This window comes from Lycorma delicatula, chromosome 1 (assembly GCF_047948215.1).
Source record: "Lycorma delicatula isolate Av1 chromosome 1, ASM4794821v1, whole genome shotgun sequence".
Taxonomy (NCBI): domain Eukaryota; kingdom Metazoa; phylum Arthropoda; class Insecta; order Hemiptera; family Fulgoridae; genus Lycorma; species Lycorma delicatula.
The window spans coordinates 189,907,763-189,920,852 of NC_134455.1; the positions used below are offsets into that span (position 1 = coordinate 189,907,763).

Here is a 13,090-nt window from a genome sequence, read left to right on the forward strand (position 1 = left end):
AGTGATGCACCTCCTTTATAATAGAATCTCTGAATTTATTTTACATATTCTGTTAAATTCTACTGATAACAGTTTTTCATTAAAAATACAATAAATAAGACTTGATCTTAGTCAGTGATCATTTTTCAGATTTTTACAGAAGCTTATTGGCGGATTCTGTCAGATGGAATTGACAAATTGAAACATCATACCTATCGATCTAAAGAGGTTAGGCCTTGCATCTGTAGTTTTACTTGGCTACATTGAATGTCTCATCATAATGCATGACGTACATACAATTTTTTTACGTTGAATTTTATTATATTAGAAAGAGAAAGATTTATTTTATTACTTTTTGGGGATGAACTTTTAATCATTATTTTTAATGGAGTTCAATTAAAAAGTTAAAATCATTTAACATGACTGGTTTTACACATGGATTTCCTTTAATAATTTAATTTACAAAAAGCTATGACTAACTGTTGTAATGTTATGTATAATTTAATACTTTTTCCATTTAAAATAAACAGTTCATTATTCATTGATAAATCGACATTCAATTACTATTGTAGTTTTAAAAATGTATTCATTACATTTTATTCACGCTACGTTTTTTGAGTATATTTAGGGGATATTTGGGTAAAATAGATCCAAGTGATAAAATGGGCTAACTGACTTTTATTTTTATTTATTTATATCAAACTCATATACATTTCATTTGCATGTGCCAAGTCAATACAATAGCTAAAATATAATTACTTCCAAAAAAAAATAAAAAAATATAAGCAATTATTTATAGTAATTTACAAAATCAAACGGTTATCTACAATATCAGTAAGCTTAAGTTTTGTAAGCATAGTATTCATTCAGGTTAGAATAAGTATTTTAGACACAAATAAAGGAGCTATACTTCCTCATCTATTTTCTCCCCTATTCTGTTTGGTGAAACAAAAACATGCTTTCAACTAAGTATGTTTATATATGTATATGGCGCACAGGTGTCCTGCAAGCAGAAAGGCATCCGCATCCTTTGTATTTCCTTTTCTTCCCCATGCTATATACTCTCACTACATCTGCTTCAACACCAACACATAGCCAGAAGCTAGTAATATGAACTTCTCCAAATCAATCAACTATGCTTACAAAACTTATTTAATTAAAATTGTACTCGCATTAAAAAATTTCAAACAAAAAAATATACTGAGCAAAAAGTTAATGAAGCTATTGGTTGAGATGTAAAAATTCTTCTGATAGATTGTAGAAAAAAATTACTAATGGATGAGGATACAACATATTGTATTCAATAATTTATTTACAGTTCCCACAATTTTTTACACCTCTCAACATATTTGCAATTGTGTAATGATCAATATTTTCACATTTTCAAATGATATTTAGAAAAATTCCTAAAAGAAATTCATATTTATCTAAAGAACCAATGATGGTTTCAATAAATTTTATTAGAGCACTCTAGGTTAACAACGTTTGACAGTTACTTTGATATTCTGCTATTACTAAATTATTTTCAATGTGATTCCATCATTTGATAATGAAATGCCAGGTCAGATAATGTTAAAAAGGTGACTATTATAATAATCGGCTTGTAATTCTCTATTGAAACTGTTTAAGAAAACTTTAATTAAAGTAGCAAAGACACCCTTTCTCAGTCAGTGAACTATTTATCATATTCAGAAGTGGATTTAAAATTATGGTACGCAAAATTGAATATTCTGTTATAGTTATCTAAAACAGATTATCTATTAAGTTTTTTAACCTTTTTTATTCTAATTTACTCCCATTTATAATCTTCAAATTTTTATTGTCAGTTAACTAAATTAATTTTTCATAAATTTTGCTATGTTGGATGAAATATCAGTATCTGAAGAATGTCTACCGGTTTTCAAATTTCCCCAACCACAAAAAAATTAATTGAATTTAACAACATAAGGATAGTGGTAAAAAAGTGTTTCATTTGAGGTTTTACCTGTTCAAAACTTATTTTACTTCACTGATTCACTAGTAAATTATTTACCATAAAGTTTTACTAATATTTTATTAGAATTAAAACTTTTATAAATAAATAATGTGATACGGCTAATTTAATTTAATTTTAAATTCTGTTTTCATAGGTTATATATTGACATTATTAAATCTGTACTCAATTCAGATTTATTGCATGTTTCTCATAGTGCTGGTTTCATAACATGATCCTCATAATTGGTTGCTTATTAACCCAACAACTTGTTATCAGTTTTATCATAGTTTTTAACAAGCATATAATTCATAAATAAAACTAAAAATAATCCAAATATTATTATATGTTTCTTCAGTATTTGGGGCAGTAAAAACTATTTGACTTTTTTTTTGTATAGAAATAGTTTCTATTCATTTTTGAATGTGTGTTGTTGATAAACAGTGCATGTAAATTAATTTGAACTCAGATGTTATTTAATAAAGAGTAACATTATTTTGAGAAAAAATCATACCAGTACAGTTTAAAAATATCTAGTAATTAATTTGTCCTCCTCTATTCTTAATCACTTCACATACATGATTTGGCATTGATTTAACAAGTTTACTACAAATTTTTCTGATTTCTTCATCTTGAAACCGTACCAATATTATTGTTTTAATGATGTCAATTATTGTGGTGGAACTCATTTTTTGACTACTACCCAAAGATTTTCAATTGGGTTTACATCTGGGCAGTTGTCAGGCCACAGGAGCACTTCAATGTTTCTTCCTCAAAACATTTTTCCACTTTTTTGACAGTATAAGAGTATCATGGAGACAAATCTTGTTGGAACACTCTGTTGCCTTGTGGAAATTTCTTTTGAAGCTGTGTCACAACCCTTTCCTTCAGAAACTTGTTTTATTTATCACTTTTAACATAATAATTTTTTCTGTTTAGCCTCTGGAACCACCACAAGGTATTATTTCAGAGGATGAATGCGGATTTTATGTATGAATGTAAATGAAGTGTAGTCTTGTAAAGTCTCAGGGCGATCGTTCCTGAGATATGTGGTTAATTGAAACCCAACCACCAAAAAACAACAATATCCATGATCTAGTATGCAAATCCATACAAAAGTAACTAACTGCCTTTAATAGGATTTAAACCTTAGAACTCTCGACTTTGAAATCAGCTGATTTGTGTTGACGAGTTCACCACCAGACCAACCCAGTGGGTTTAAGATACCACTTGTGGAAGTAATGAACAAGGGCCTTGAAATGTGAAACAACCCCAAAACATTTTTCTGGGATGTTTAACTGATTGTTGGATATAAGCTGCTGATGTATTTCTAACATGTAAAACCCTTTGCCAGTGAACATAAAAATGTGATTCATCAGAAAACAAAACATTTTTCTAGTCTCCTTGGTCCGTTTGCTTTGGGCCACAAGAGCCCTTTTTTTGCACATTGCTGGTGTTGAAAGCTGCTTTTTAGCTGGCTGATGAGCTTTCTGTCCAACTGCAAGAAGTCAGCGTCTAACAATTATCATGTGTAATCTGTTCCACTGCCTGCTAATTCTCAATTTAAGTATACAGCAGATAAATTTGGATCAAGTCTACTTTTTCTCACTAATAACAGATTCTGTGTTGGAGTTTTTATTTTGGCGCCACACACTTAGTTATGTCCATTATTATGTATTTAAGACAAGAACAAAAAATATGAAAATTGATTTTATAATAAAAAATGAAATAGACTTTCACAAAACAATATTCATAATATTAAAATCGCTAAAGAACCATCCATTACATAGACAACTTAAAGAATGGGTTTGTTCAAACAGTATAGCCAAAACATAGAAATAAACAAAAAATGTCCTGTGTTTGGATTAATTTGCACGCTACTGTATCATCATTTCCACACTGCTTGTGACTAAAGTTATGCTCTATAGTTGGATAAGCAAGACTCAATTATAGTCTTCTTTTGAATGACAATTTTAGTAAAAATATTATCAAAACAAGTAATATTACATTTTTAATTAAAAGTTTAAGATTACTCTACATTAAATAATTATTTTTCTAAAAAATTGAGTCTGCTTTTAATAAGTAAATTTATATTTTTTAAGTTTGTAACTTATTCAGTAGATGCAAGAAATAGTTTAAAAGATTTTTGGTGTCAAAAATTAAGCTTTTTGTAGACAACCAAAATCCCAGATCTGTAAGTTGTTATAAATCCTGTAATCTTTAATATTAAAACAAAATCTATGGCATAACACCTTTACCTGTGTTCAGTTATTAATATCCATATGTATTTTTTCTCTTAATAATTCCCAAATTTTAGTTTTATTGCATGTATTATGGTAAATCTAATTAACTGTTCTTTTTATAAACTAACTTTATTAACTATATACTTTCTAACTACTCTTTTACAAATGGCATCTGATATAAAAATTCCATTTTAAATAATATTTTATTTATTATTATGACCTCAGACACGTTACTCACTCAAATGTTTAACTAATGATTACAGTTGGAAATAATGATCAATCAGATTATAAAATCCAACATCCTAATCACTAACTGCCAGGTCAGTTTAACAATACTTGTGTACGAGTACATTGACATGCGAACATTTAAGCGGTGCGATAAGTATGACGTGAAATATATGATAATTACCTTATGTAATATTGTCTCCGTAATATAAAATCCATATTAGTGGTGAAAAATTATAATTGCGATATACAATATCACACTAGTAATACAGTGAAATCTGCCATGTGATAATTGCAATAGAAGTTTTTTCTCAGTTGTGCCTCACATGATTAGAATCGTGTAGATTAGAGATACAGTGTCGTAAACTACAAAATGAAGGATGACCAGGTGTTTATGATGGACCTACTTGAAAATTACGTTCCATTTCTTTGTAAACAAAAAAGGAAAATGTGCATATTTTACCTATTTATACAACTAACACAGCCGCCGCACTCTAAAAGGATTTAAATTATCCTTAACGGTACTATCAAAATTGCACATCAAAGATATACGAATGTTTTGTCTAGTTTAATGTAAAATATCATGGTTTTTAACACTTCTTTAGCTTTGTTTAATATATATAATGCATTTGGAATGTTATATTTTTTTATTTCATAGTGATAATTTTCCACTTTCATTCATTGCCTTCGTAAATTTCTCTCTTGAACACATACAATTTTGTATTTGTTGTCATCCTCTTCATGTAGTTGCAGTTTTCTTTCCAACAATTTTAAAATATAACCTGTATAAAAATATGTCTTGCGTCACAGCCAATTTGTCCTCTCTTGTTTGATTATCTTATTAAACACTTATATAGAACATCATAAACTATACATTTTTTTCATTAGGTTTGACTTTCATCCAACAATGTTTTAATTTGATCGTCCTTCGCTTCTGCTTGACAGTGGTCTTCAAATATATTTATTTCCATTTGTTGAATTGGTGAGTTTGCCTGTTCATCTTTATCTGAACAAATTTAAACAACAAGCGTAATGATCATCGATCGCATAATTACGACGTAAGTTCTACCGCAACCCAAGTCGGTCTTCAAACCCACCGGGTTGGCCTAGTGGTGAACGCGTCTTCCTAAATCGGCTGATTTGGAAGTCGAGAGTTCCAGCGTTCAAGTCCTCGTAAATTGTGTTACTTTAACACGGATTTGAATACTAAATCGTGTTCTTCGGTGGTGTTAGGTTTCAATTAACCACAAATCTCAGGAATTGCCAAACTGAGACTGTACAAGACTACACTTCATTTACACTCAAACAATCATCCTCTGAAGTATTATCTGAAAGGTAATTACCAGAGGCTAAACAGGAAAAAGAAAGAAAGAAAGTCAGTCTTCAAACAAACACGCCAGAAATCTATCAGGCCAAGGTAATTTATACTGACCAACAACATCGGTTAGTTAATAAAAGCCCCTGGTGCGGTTGTCAATTTTTCGATACGCTGACATTGTCTTCATGGGCCTATACCCTTTATTTCACCTTTCATTTTCGACTCTTGTTTTATGTTATCACTAACCGCGTAGCTGATCGTTTCTATCCCAGATATATCGAGTGACCAAAAACCTTTTTCGTAGATTTTTTTCGGGATTATAAATATTTAACAATCTAAATTGACAGTGCGTAACACGGAAAATTTGTTTTGAAAGTCATACTACCTGCACTTGTATAATGCGTAACAATAGTAAATCTTGATTGCAACAAACGTATTCACTTCTCTTGCGAAAAACTGCCTTTTGTGACTTAGGTCAGGCTAGTTGTCAGGAACAAAAATATAAATTTTTATATATTTTTTTTATAAATGTATGTTACTAAATAAATAAAAACGTTCATGATATATGTACTTGTCATTTTTTATTTTTTTTATAAAATAACGTTTTACCGCATTGTCATTAACGATTGTTCGGCTGCGGTAGTTGCCATTTTATAGTAAATATACCATTCTTTTCTAAATTTGAAAAATAGGATTAAAAAAAAAATTAAGGCTCTAAGGACATTATTTTTTCTATCTATAAGAATATGTCATTTATCTGCAAGCACCAATAATTACTTAGATATAATATTTAAGTACAATGTACATTTTTTTTTTAATTCTACAGATAAATGCAAAATCATTTACAGCTTTTCAAAGGTTTCACAGTGCAATGAGAAAAACTGATTAAATGGGTCTTCTGTTAATTAATTGCTAGTTCATTAGATGCTTTTGAATAATATGTACCAAAGGTCAAAAGTAAGCTAAGGTAATGTTTAAAATAAACTAATATTACTTTTTCTGTCTTGTATTGATTAAATTTATAAATGTTTCAACAGTTATGAACATAATAAAATTGATAGCTTCTAAACCAGTCTTTATGAGCTCAGTTGGGCTATAATTGCATTATAGCACTATTGTTTATTTGCTATAACTATTGCAAACTAACTAACTAACAAGTACATAAATAAAAATTATAAAGGCAGAAAATGCTATAGGTTTATTACTTGAAAAAGGGTATGTATGGAAATAAATGTAAAAATAAATTCATAACTAACTAACTAATGTAACTGATATTAAGGTAAGGCAATTTTATATCCTTATAGCAGTAATAACTTCAGCCACTTTCTGAAGACCTAAATGTGGAAGACTTGAAGCTTTCAAACTAGATTTAAATGTTTTTTTGTTTTAAAATATTGACCATTTTTCGTAATAGTTTCTCATTCACTTTTTTGTCATATAGGGACCACAGCTAACAATTCTATGTAGTATACACTGTAGCTCATAAATTAAGGCAACCATTAAATAAATCTTCAACCAATGAACATAGGAAACAAGAAAAATTAAATTTGAAAATGCTCCTACCTTGAAATAAACTATTTTTTGTATGAGACCACCACACCCCAAACATTCTTGGGGCCTTCAAGAGGAGTAACTCAAAAATGCTAAAAAATGTAGGATTGTGACATCGTACCCTTTCCTAGGATTGTGACAAATTATTTTAAAAAGCATTGAAAAACAAAATAGTGATGTAAAAAACTACTTCAGGCTATAACAACCTTAACCAAATTGGAAGCCATTTAATATGTGGCCACAAATAGCCTACAATACACGGAAAGTAATGGTCTCATACCAAAAAATATATTGTTTTGAGGTAGGAACATTTGTAATATTTTATGTTTCCAGTGTTTCACTATGAGTAGTTATTTAAGAGATAGTAAATTGATTCAAGGGATAGTGTAGCTCACTTTTGAACTAGCTACCAGTTGTGAAAAAAAAATCCCTGCCATTTTGATAAGGGTTGTTGTAGCCTCTAGTTTTTATACCAAAATGTTTGTTTTTCATTGCCCTTTAAAATGTTGTATCACAACCTGAAACTTTCAAGTTGACATTTTTTATATGTCCTCTTCATGAGGACCTCCTGGGGGCTTGGGATGTGAGGTCTCATACCAAAAAATAAATACTGTTGAGGTAGGAGCATTTTCTAAATTACTTTTTTATCTTTAAATGTTAAAAAGTTATTTAAGGGTTGCCGTATTTTATAAATGCTTGTATTAAACTTGTATTAAAGTTCACAAAGTAAATCTGAACCTATTATGTTAATGAACATTGTATACTTTTTACACAATTTTGTGTAAAAAATGTTATTAAATTCATTTTTTCTAAGTTACACATTAAAAAGGATGAACGATGTATTGCAGCACGGCAGTAAATTGATTAAATGTATTTTAAAAACTAAAAAGGGATACCATTTTACCCAAAACTTACTACATTAAAATTATTTCATTTTCTACTTTTTGGTATTTTCCTAAAATAAAAATTACTATAATTTCAAGGATTTGCAAGGGTTATTATCAAATGATGATAATCAATATTTTATAATTATCGTTAAACTAGATTCATGAAATATCAAAAAAGGCAGAAATTAAAAAAATTACTTACATTAAGAAAAATTGTTTTTTTCTAAAAATAATATAAATACTTAACAATATAATTTACTTTTTTTTTAAACAGGGAGAAAATTTTATCACTTCAGACTGTGAGGCTGGTAACAGCATCATTTCTCTCAATTCATATAGATTTGCAATTACTGGTAATTCTTGGGCAATTATTAGAGAGCACTGTCCTGAATTAATACCAAAATTATGTGTAAGAGGTGCGGTATTTGCTCGAATGAGCTCAGAACAGAAGCAGCAACTGATTCAGGATCTTCAGCAACTAGGATATTGTGTTGGTATGTGTTAGTCTTACTTAGATAGGGTTGACACACAATTATCTTTATGAGTACATGTTACACTCTGTATGTTATAAATAGAAATAGTTAGTTCGAGGCTCTAATCAGAGCATAATACTTCTATTTAAACAAAATATATATATATACATTTTTTTTAAAATCAAATATTTCATTGAGTTCTCTCAAGTAGTGTGCTACACATTAAAAAAAATTATAAAGGCAGAAAATTCTATAGGTTTATTACTTGAAAAAAGGGTATGTATGGAAATAAATGTAAAAATAAATTCATAATGTTGATATATCATTTAAATACCACTCTGCTGATCTATGTAGAGGAATGGTAATATTTCTGCGTTTTATCTGGAAGTTTCTGGATTTAAATCAAAATCAGGATTAGCATTTTTTATACTTTAAAATACCTTTCTCATCACCAAAAATAAATATAACTTGGGTAATTCCTGTAATTTCTTAAAAATAAATAATTAAGAGGGACATATAGGTTCTCATGTAATAAGTGTAATTTTATAATTTGGTAATTGTATCATTTATGTACTTGTCAACAGTTAATAGCAAATACAAAGTTTTGTTTATAGTCTACATAATAGACTTTATTTAACATTTGATAAAAGCTTTCTAATTTAGCCTTTTTACCCACATTCTAATGCAATTCTTGACTAATTAATTTTGAATATGGCTTGTTCAATTCTACATTTCATCACAACCACAAGAAGCATTTTATTTGTAAAATAAAAACTGGATTCAGTTTGTGTTTTTAAATTACAGCAATAACTGAGGTCTTGAATTTGTTAAAAAAATTGACTGATGTAACCAAAAAGCTGTAGCATACATGATGAAGCCAGGTAATAAAACTGAAAATGTTAGATTTTCAATTTTTGTATAATTTTTAGGATAATTACGGTATTCAATTTTTTTATTGAATACACCTAATTTTTTCTACTCTGTAAATATACATCTGCTGAATATGTAACAAAGTGTTTTGCTCAACTCTTTTCAAGATAATTAAATACATTATCTACAGTCATATTAATATTAATAAAAACAATAATTACATTACATACAACCCGTCATATATGATCCTGATGACTATTAACAGTTGATTAAAACATAATGGAGGTATGAAATCCAAAGTGTTATTTTTATCTAGCCAAGCACCATCAATGAAATTTGGTAGTAGAAAGGTACAGAATACTACCAAAGTTGGAAGTATTTACTTCTCAGGGGGAAAGGAAGTAGTCTATGTACCACAAATGTTTATCTAAAACTGCTAATACACAGTAATAGTTTTTCATTACTTCCTAAACTGAGTAGTAGCTGATATGTAAGAAAACCTTAACTAATTTTTAGGCTATTGGTCATACTTATGGAATGTACAGATATCTAACAGCTTATACATACTTTTCAATAACATGGTGGAAAGTTCAGAATCAACATTTCATGTTTGACTCTACCATGATAGAGCATATTCAATCATTGTAGCTAAATAAGTCATGTAAGGAAGAAGCTATACAAAAATCTTTTGGTGTTTTTTCAATAAAGATTTAATGCACAATATATAATTTTACAATATGTTTAGAAAGTGAGTGTAGTTAAATTTCCCTTATCAGTTTAAATTTAATTACATCTCTTGCTGCAAAAAAATTTATTAAATAATAAATAAACATGAATTTGCATTACGATTTCAGAACATAAAAACAGCATAGAATAGATAAGTGTATGAAATACATGCACTAAATCATTTTTTGTTCAATAAACTTTTTTTCAGTCCATACATTATTCAAAATACCTGCACCATCCTTATTCATCTCTCAGAGTCTTCCATGGTATAGTTATTTTATTTATTATTATTATTATTTTATATTTATTTATTTATTAATCATGTTTCTTTATATTTACAGCTATGTGTGGTGATGGAGCTAATGACTGTGGAGCACTGAAAGCTGCTCATACTGGAATTTCTTTGTCAGAAGCTGAATCATCTGTAGCATCACCATTTACTTCACAAATTGCAAATATTTCATGTGTCCCTCTTGTTATCAAAGAGTGTAGAGCAGCACTTGTTACATCATTTGGCGTTTTCAAATTCATGATTCTTTATAGTATAACGGAGTTTTTGTCAACTATTATTCTGTACAGTATTGACAGCAATTTGACCCCTAATGAATTCTTGTTCATAGATTTATGCCTGGGTCTAAATTTTGCCTTCTCATTTGGGCGCAATCACGCGTATAAAGGTCCTCTTGTGCCACAAGTACCATTGACAAGCATATTTTCTGTAATTGCTTTATCATCAATGATTTTTCAAGTCATAATCGTTTTCATTTTTCAGTGTCTTTCATATTATTTGATTCATCTGTTTCCATGGTTTAAACCATTTCATTATATTCTTCCAACTTATTACACTTGTTATGAGAACTATGCTGTGTTTTCAATATCACAGTTTCAGTATATAACTATTGCCTTTATATATTCTCAAGGAAAACCATATCGAGAACCGATGTATACAAATAGAGTTTTCTTTTTAAGTATTCTTTGCATGACTACAATCTGTACATACATTACCCTTTACCCTGCCGACTGGATTATTAGTTTCTTGGAGCTTCAAATACCTGAAAAATTTGATTTTCCACTTTTGGTTTTATGTCTTGCAGGAGTATATTTTATAGTCAGTGTATTTTTTGAAAGTTTTGTTGTTCAATACCTTATGTTCAAAAAGTTTAGACATTTAATCAATGATCCTAAAAAATCTAGAAATCAGTATTTGACCATTGAACATGATTTAGTCCAAAATAAAATGTGGCCTCCACTCTCTGAGAATCCATCTGATATTAATAATGATCAGTCGGTAGATATTGTAGATGAAACCACTCAAAAAATAATAACATCAGATCCATCAGCAGAGCATGCAGTTGTAGAAGGAGGACATGATAATTTAGGTTTTAGTCCAGACGATACTTCAGTAAATACCACCACAAAATTTTAGAATTTCAGAGAAAGAAAGAAATTGACATTTTGTAATATTATTTTGTACATATATTTTAAATAAAATACTTTAAAAAGTAATAAATAATCTGGTATTTCATCATTTTGTATAAGATGAAATTGAAAATAAAAAACTTTACTATTAATGTTTAAGGTAACATTGTCTTTTTTTTTCGGTAAAAGATTTCTGAGAATATTACACTCAGATTAAATGTTTCTTAGAATAAAAAAAAATATTTCTTATTAGGATAAGAAACTACCTTCTGCTTATTACTTGTGTTACCTTGTGCTTACTATTGTAAACATTTTTTAAAAGGTATCAATCAATCAGTAACAGCAAAGAGAATTAAGGTTGTATAAAAAAGTGTGTTAAATCATTATTAACTGTGATATTTTTTTTTTTTTTTAATAATTTACATATTCTAGGATATAAAACTATTATTTTTTTAATTTTGTTTCAGTAAATATTAAAATAATTATATTACTGGATTTAACATATGAAGTGATTAATTACCTATTATTGTTTTATAATATTGTTATTGTATTACTGTTTTTAATATTAGGGTTTTAATCATTTTTTCCTTACACTAAAAAATACTTATTCATTAAATAATGGTATAAAAAACAGCTTTAATTTATGTGACCATTTTAAAACTAAATATCAATTGAAAATGAATAAGCCATTAGCCTGAATCATACATTATTTTTATTCAGTGCTATAAAAATCACAATTAATTAAAAAATGAGAAATGATTATTTATTGAACTTATTTAATAAATGTTATTTTACAAAATATTTCAGTGTAGTATTTTAAAACATTATATATATATATATATATATATATATATATATATATGAATTTGCATTTTACTTAATTCCAGAATTGTGCTTCTTTTGTTATTGAAGTTTGTGTTTTCAATAAATGAGTCATTATTTATTATTTAAAAATAGTTTTCTAAATTTGTATTTTTCCCCTCAATTTACAGAATACTGAAACAGCAGCCATATATACACTTTTTGAATCAATAATGTGGAAGTATGTGTTCTACAGAAAATAAGAAAATAAAACAGACTAATCTCTCATGGCATTATTTGGAGGTTAATCTCATGCTTTGGCGTAGCACTTGCTTAGGTAAAATTGAGATAACACTTGGCTCATGTTTCATACATTTAATCACCTCATTTTTAAATAAGGTTATCTGTATAAATTTGTGAATTTGGTATTACTGAAAAAAGTACAGTAATTTTATTTATAATTTCACATTCTAAAGAAATAGAAGCATTATGATGCAATCAAAAATTGGAATTGATTTTAATTAGAATCGGTCTAAATCCTTTAAAAGTAACAATCAAGTGTATTTCTAACTGTATATGTACACAGATTTTAAAATTTGGACTATCTTATTAAATTCAAAAAGTTT

General features: G+C 28.3%; 1 protein-coding gene across 8 annotated transcripts in view; it reads left to right on the plus strand.

Annotated features, from left to right (window-relative positions):
• The window catches only part of LOC142326349 (polyamine-transporting ATPase 13A3-like), a 159,562-nt gene extending 147,404 nt beyond the window's left edge, over positions 1–12,158 (plus strand). For 7 of the 8 annotated variants that reach the window (XM_075368802.1, XM_075368785.1, XM_075368828.1 and 4 more), the window contains 3 exons: positions 130–207; positions 8,450–8,669; positions 10,586–12,158. In XM_075368802.1, the coding sequence (XP_075224917.1) occupies positions 130–207; positions 8,450–8,669; positions 10,586–11,670 (1,383 nt within the window). In that variant the 3' untranslated portion in view covers positions 11,671–12,158. The remainder of the gene's footprint in view (positions 1–129; positions 208–8,449; positions 8,670–10,585) is intronic. The other variant, XM_075368794.1, reaches the window with a different exon arrangement.
• The last annotated feature ends 932 nt before the right edge of the window (positions 12,159–13,090 follow it).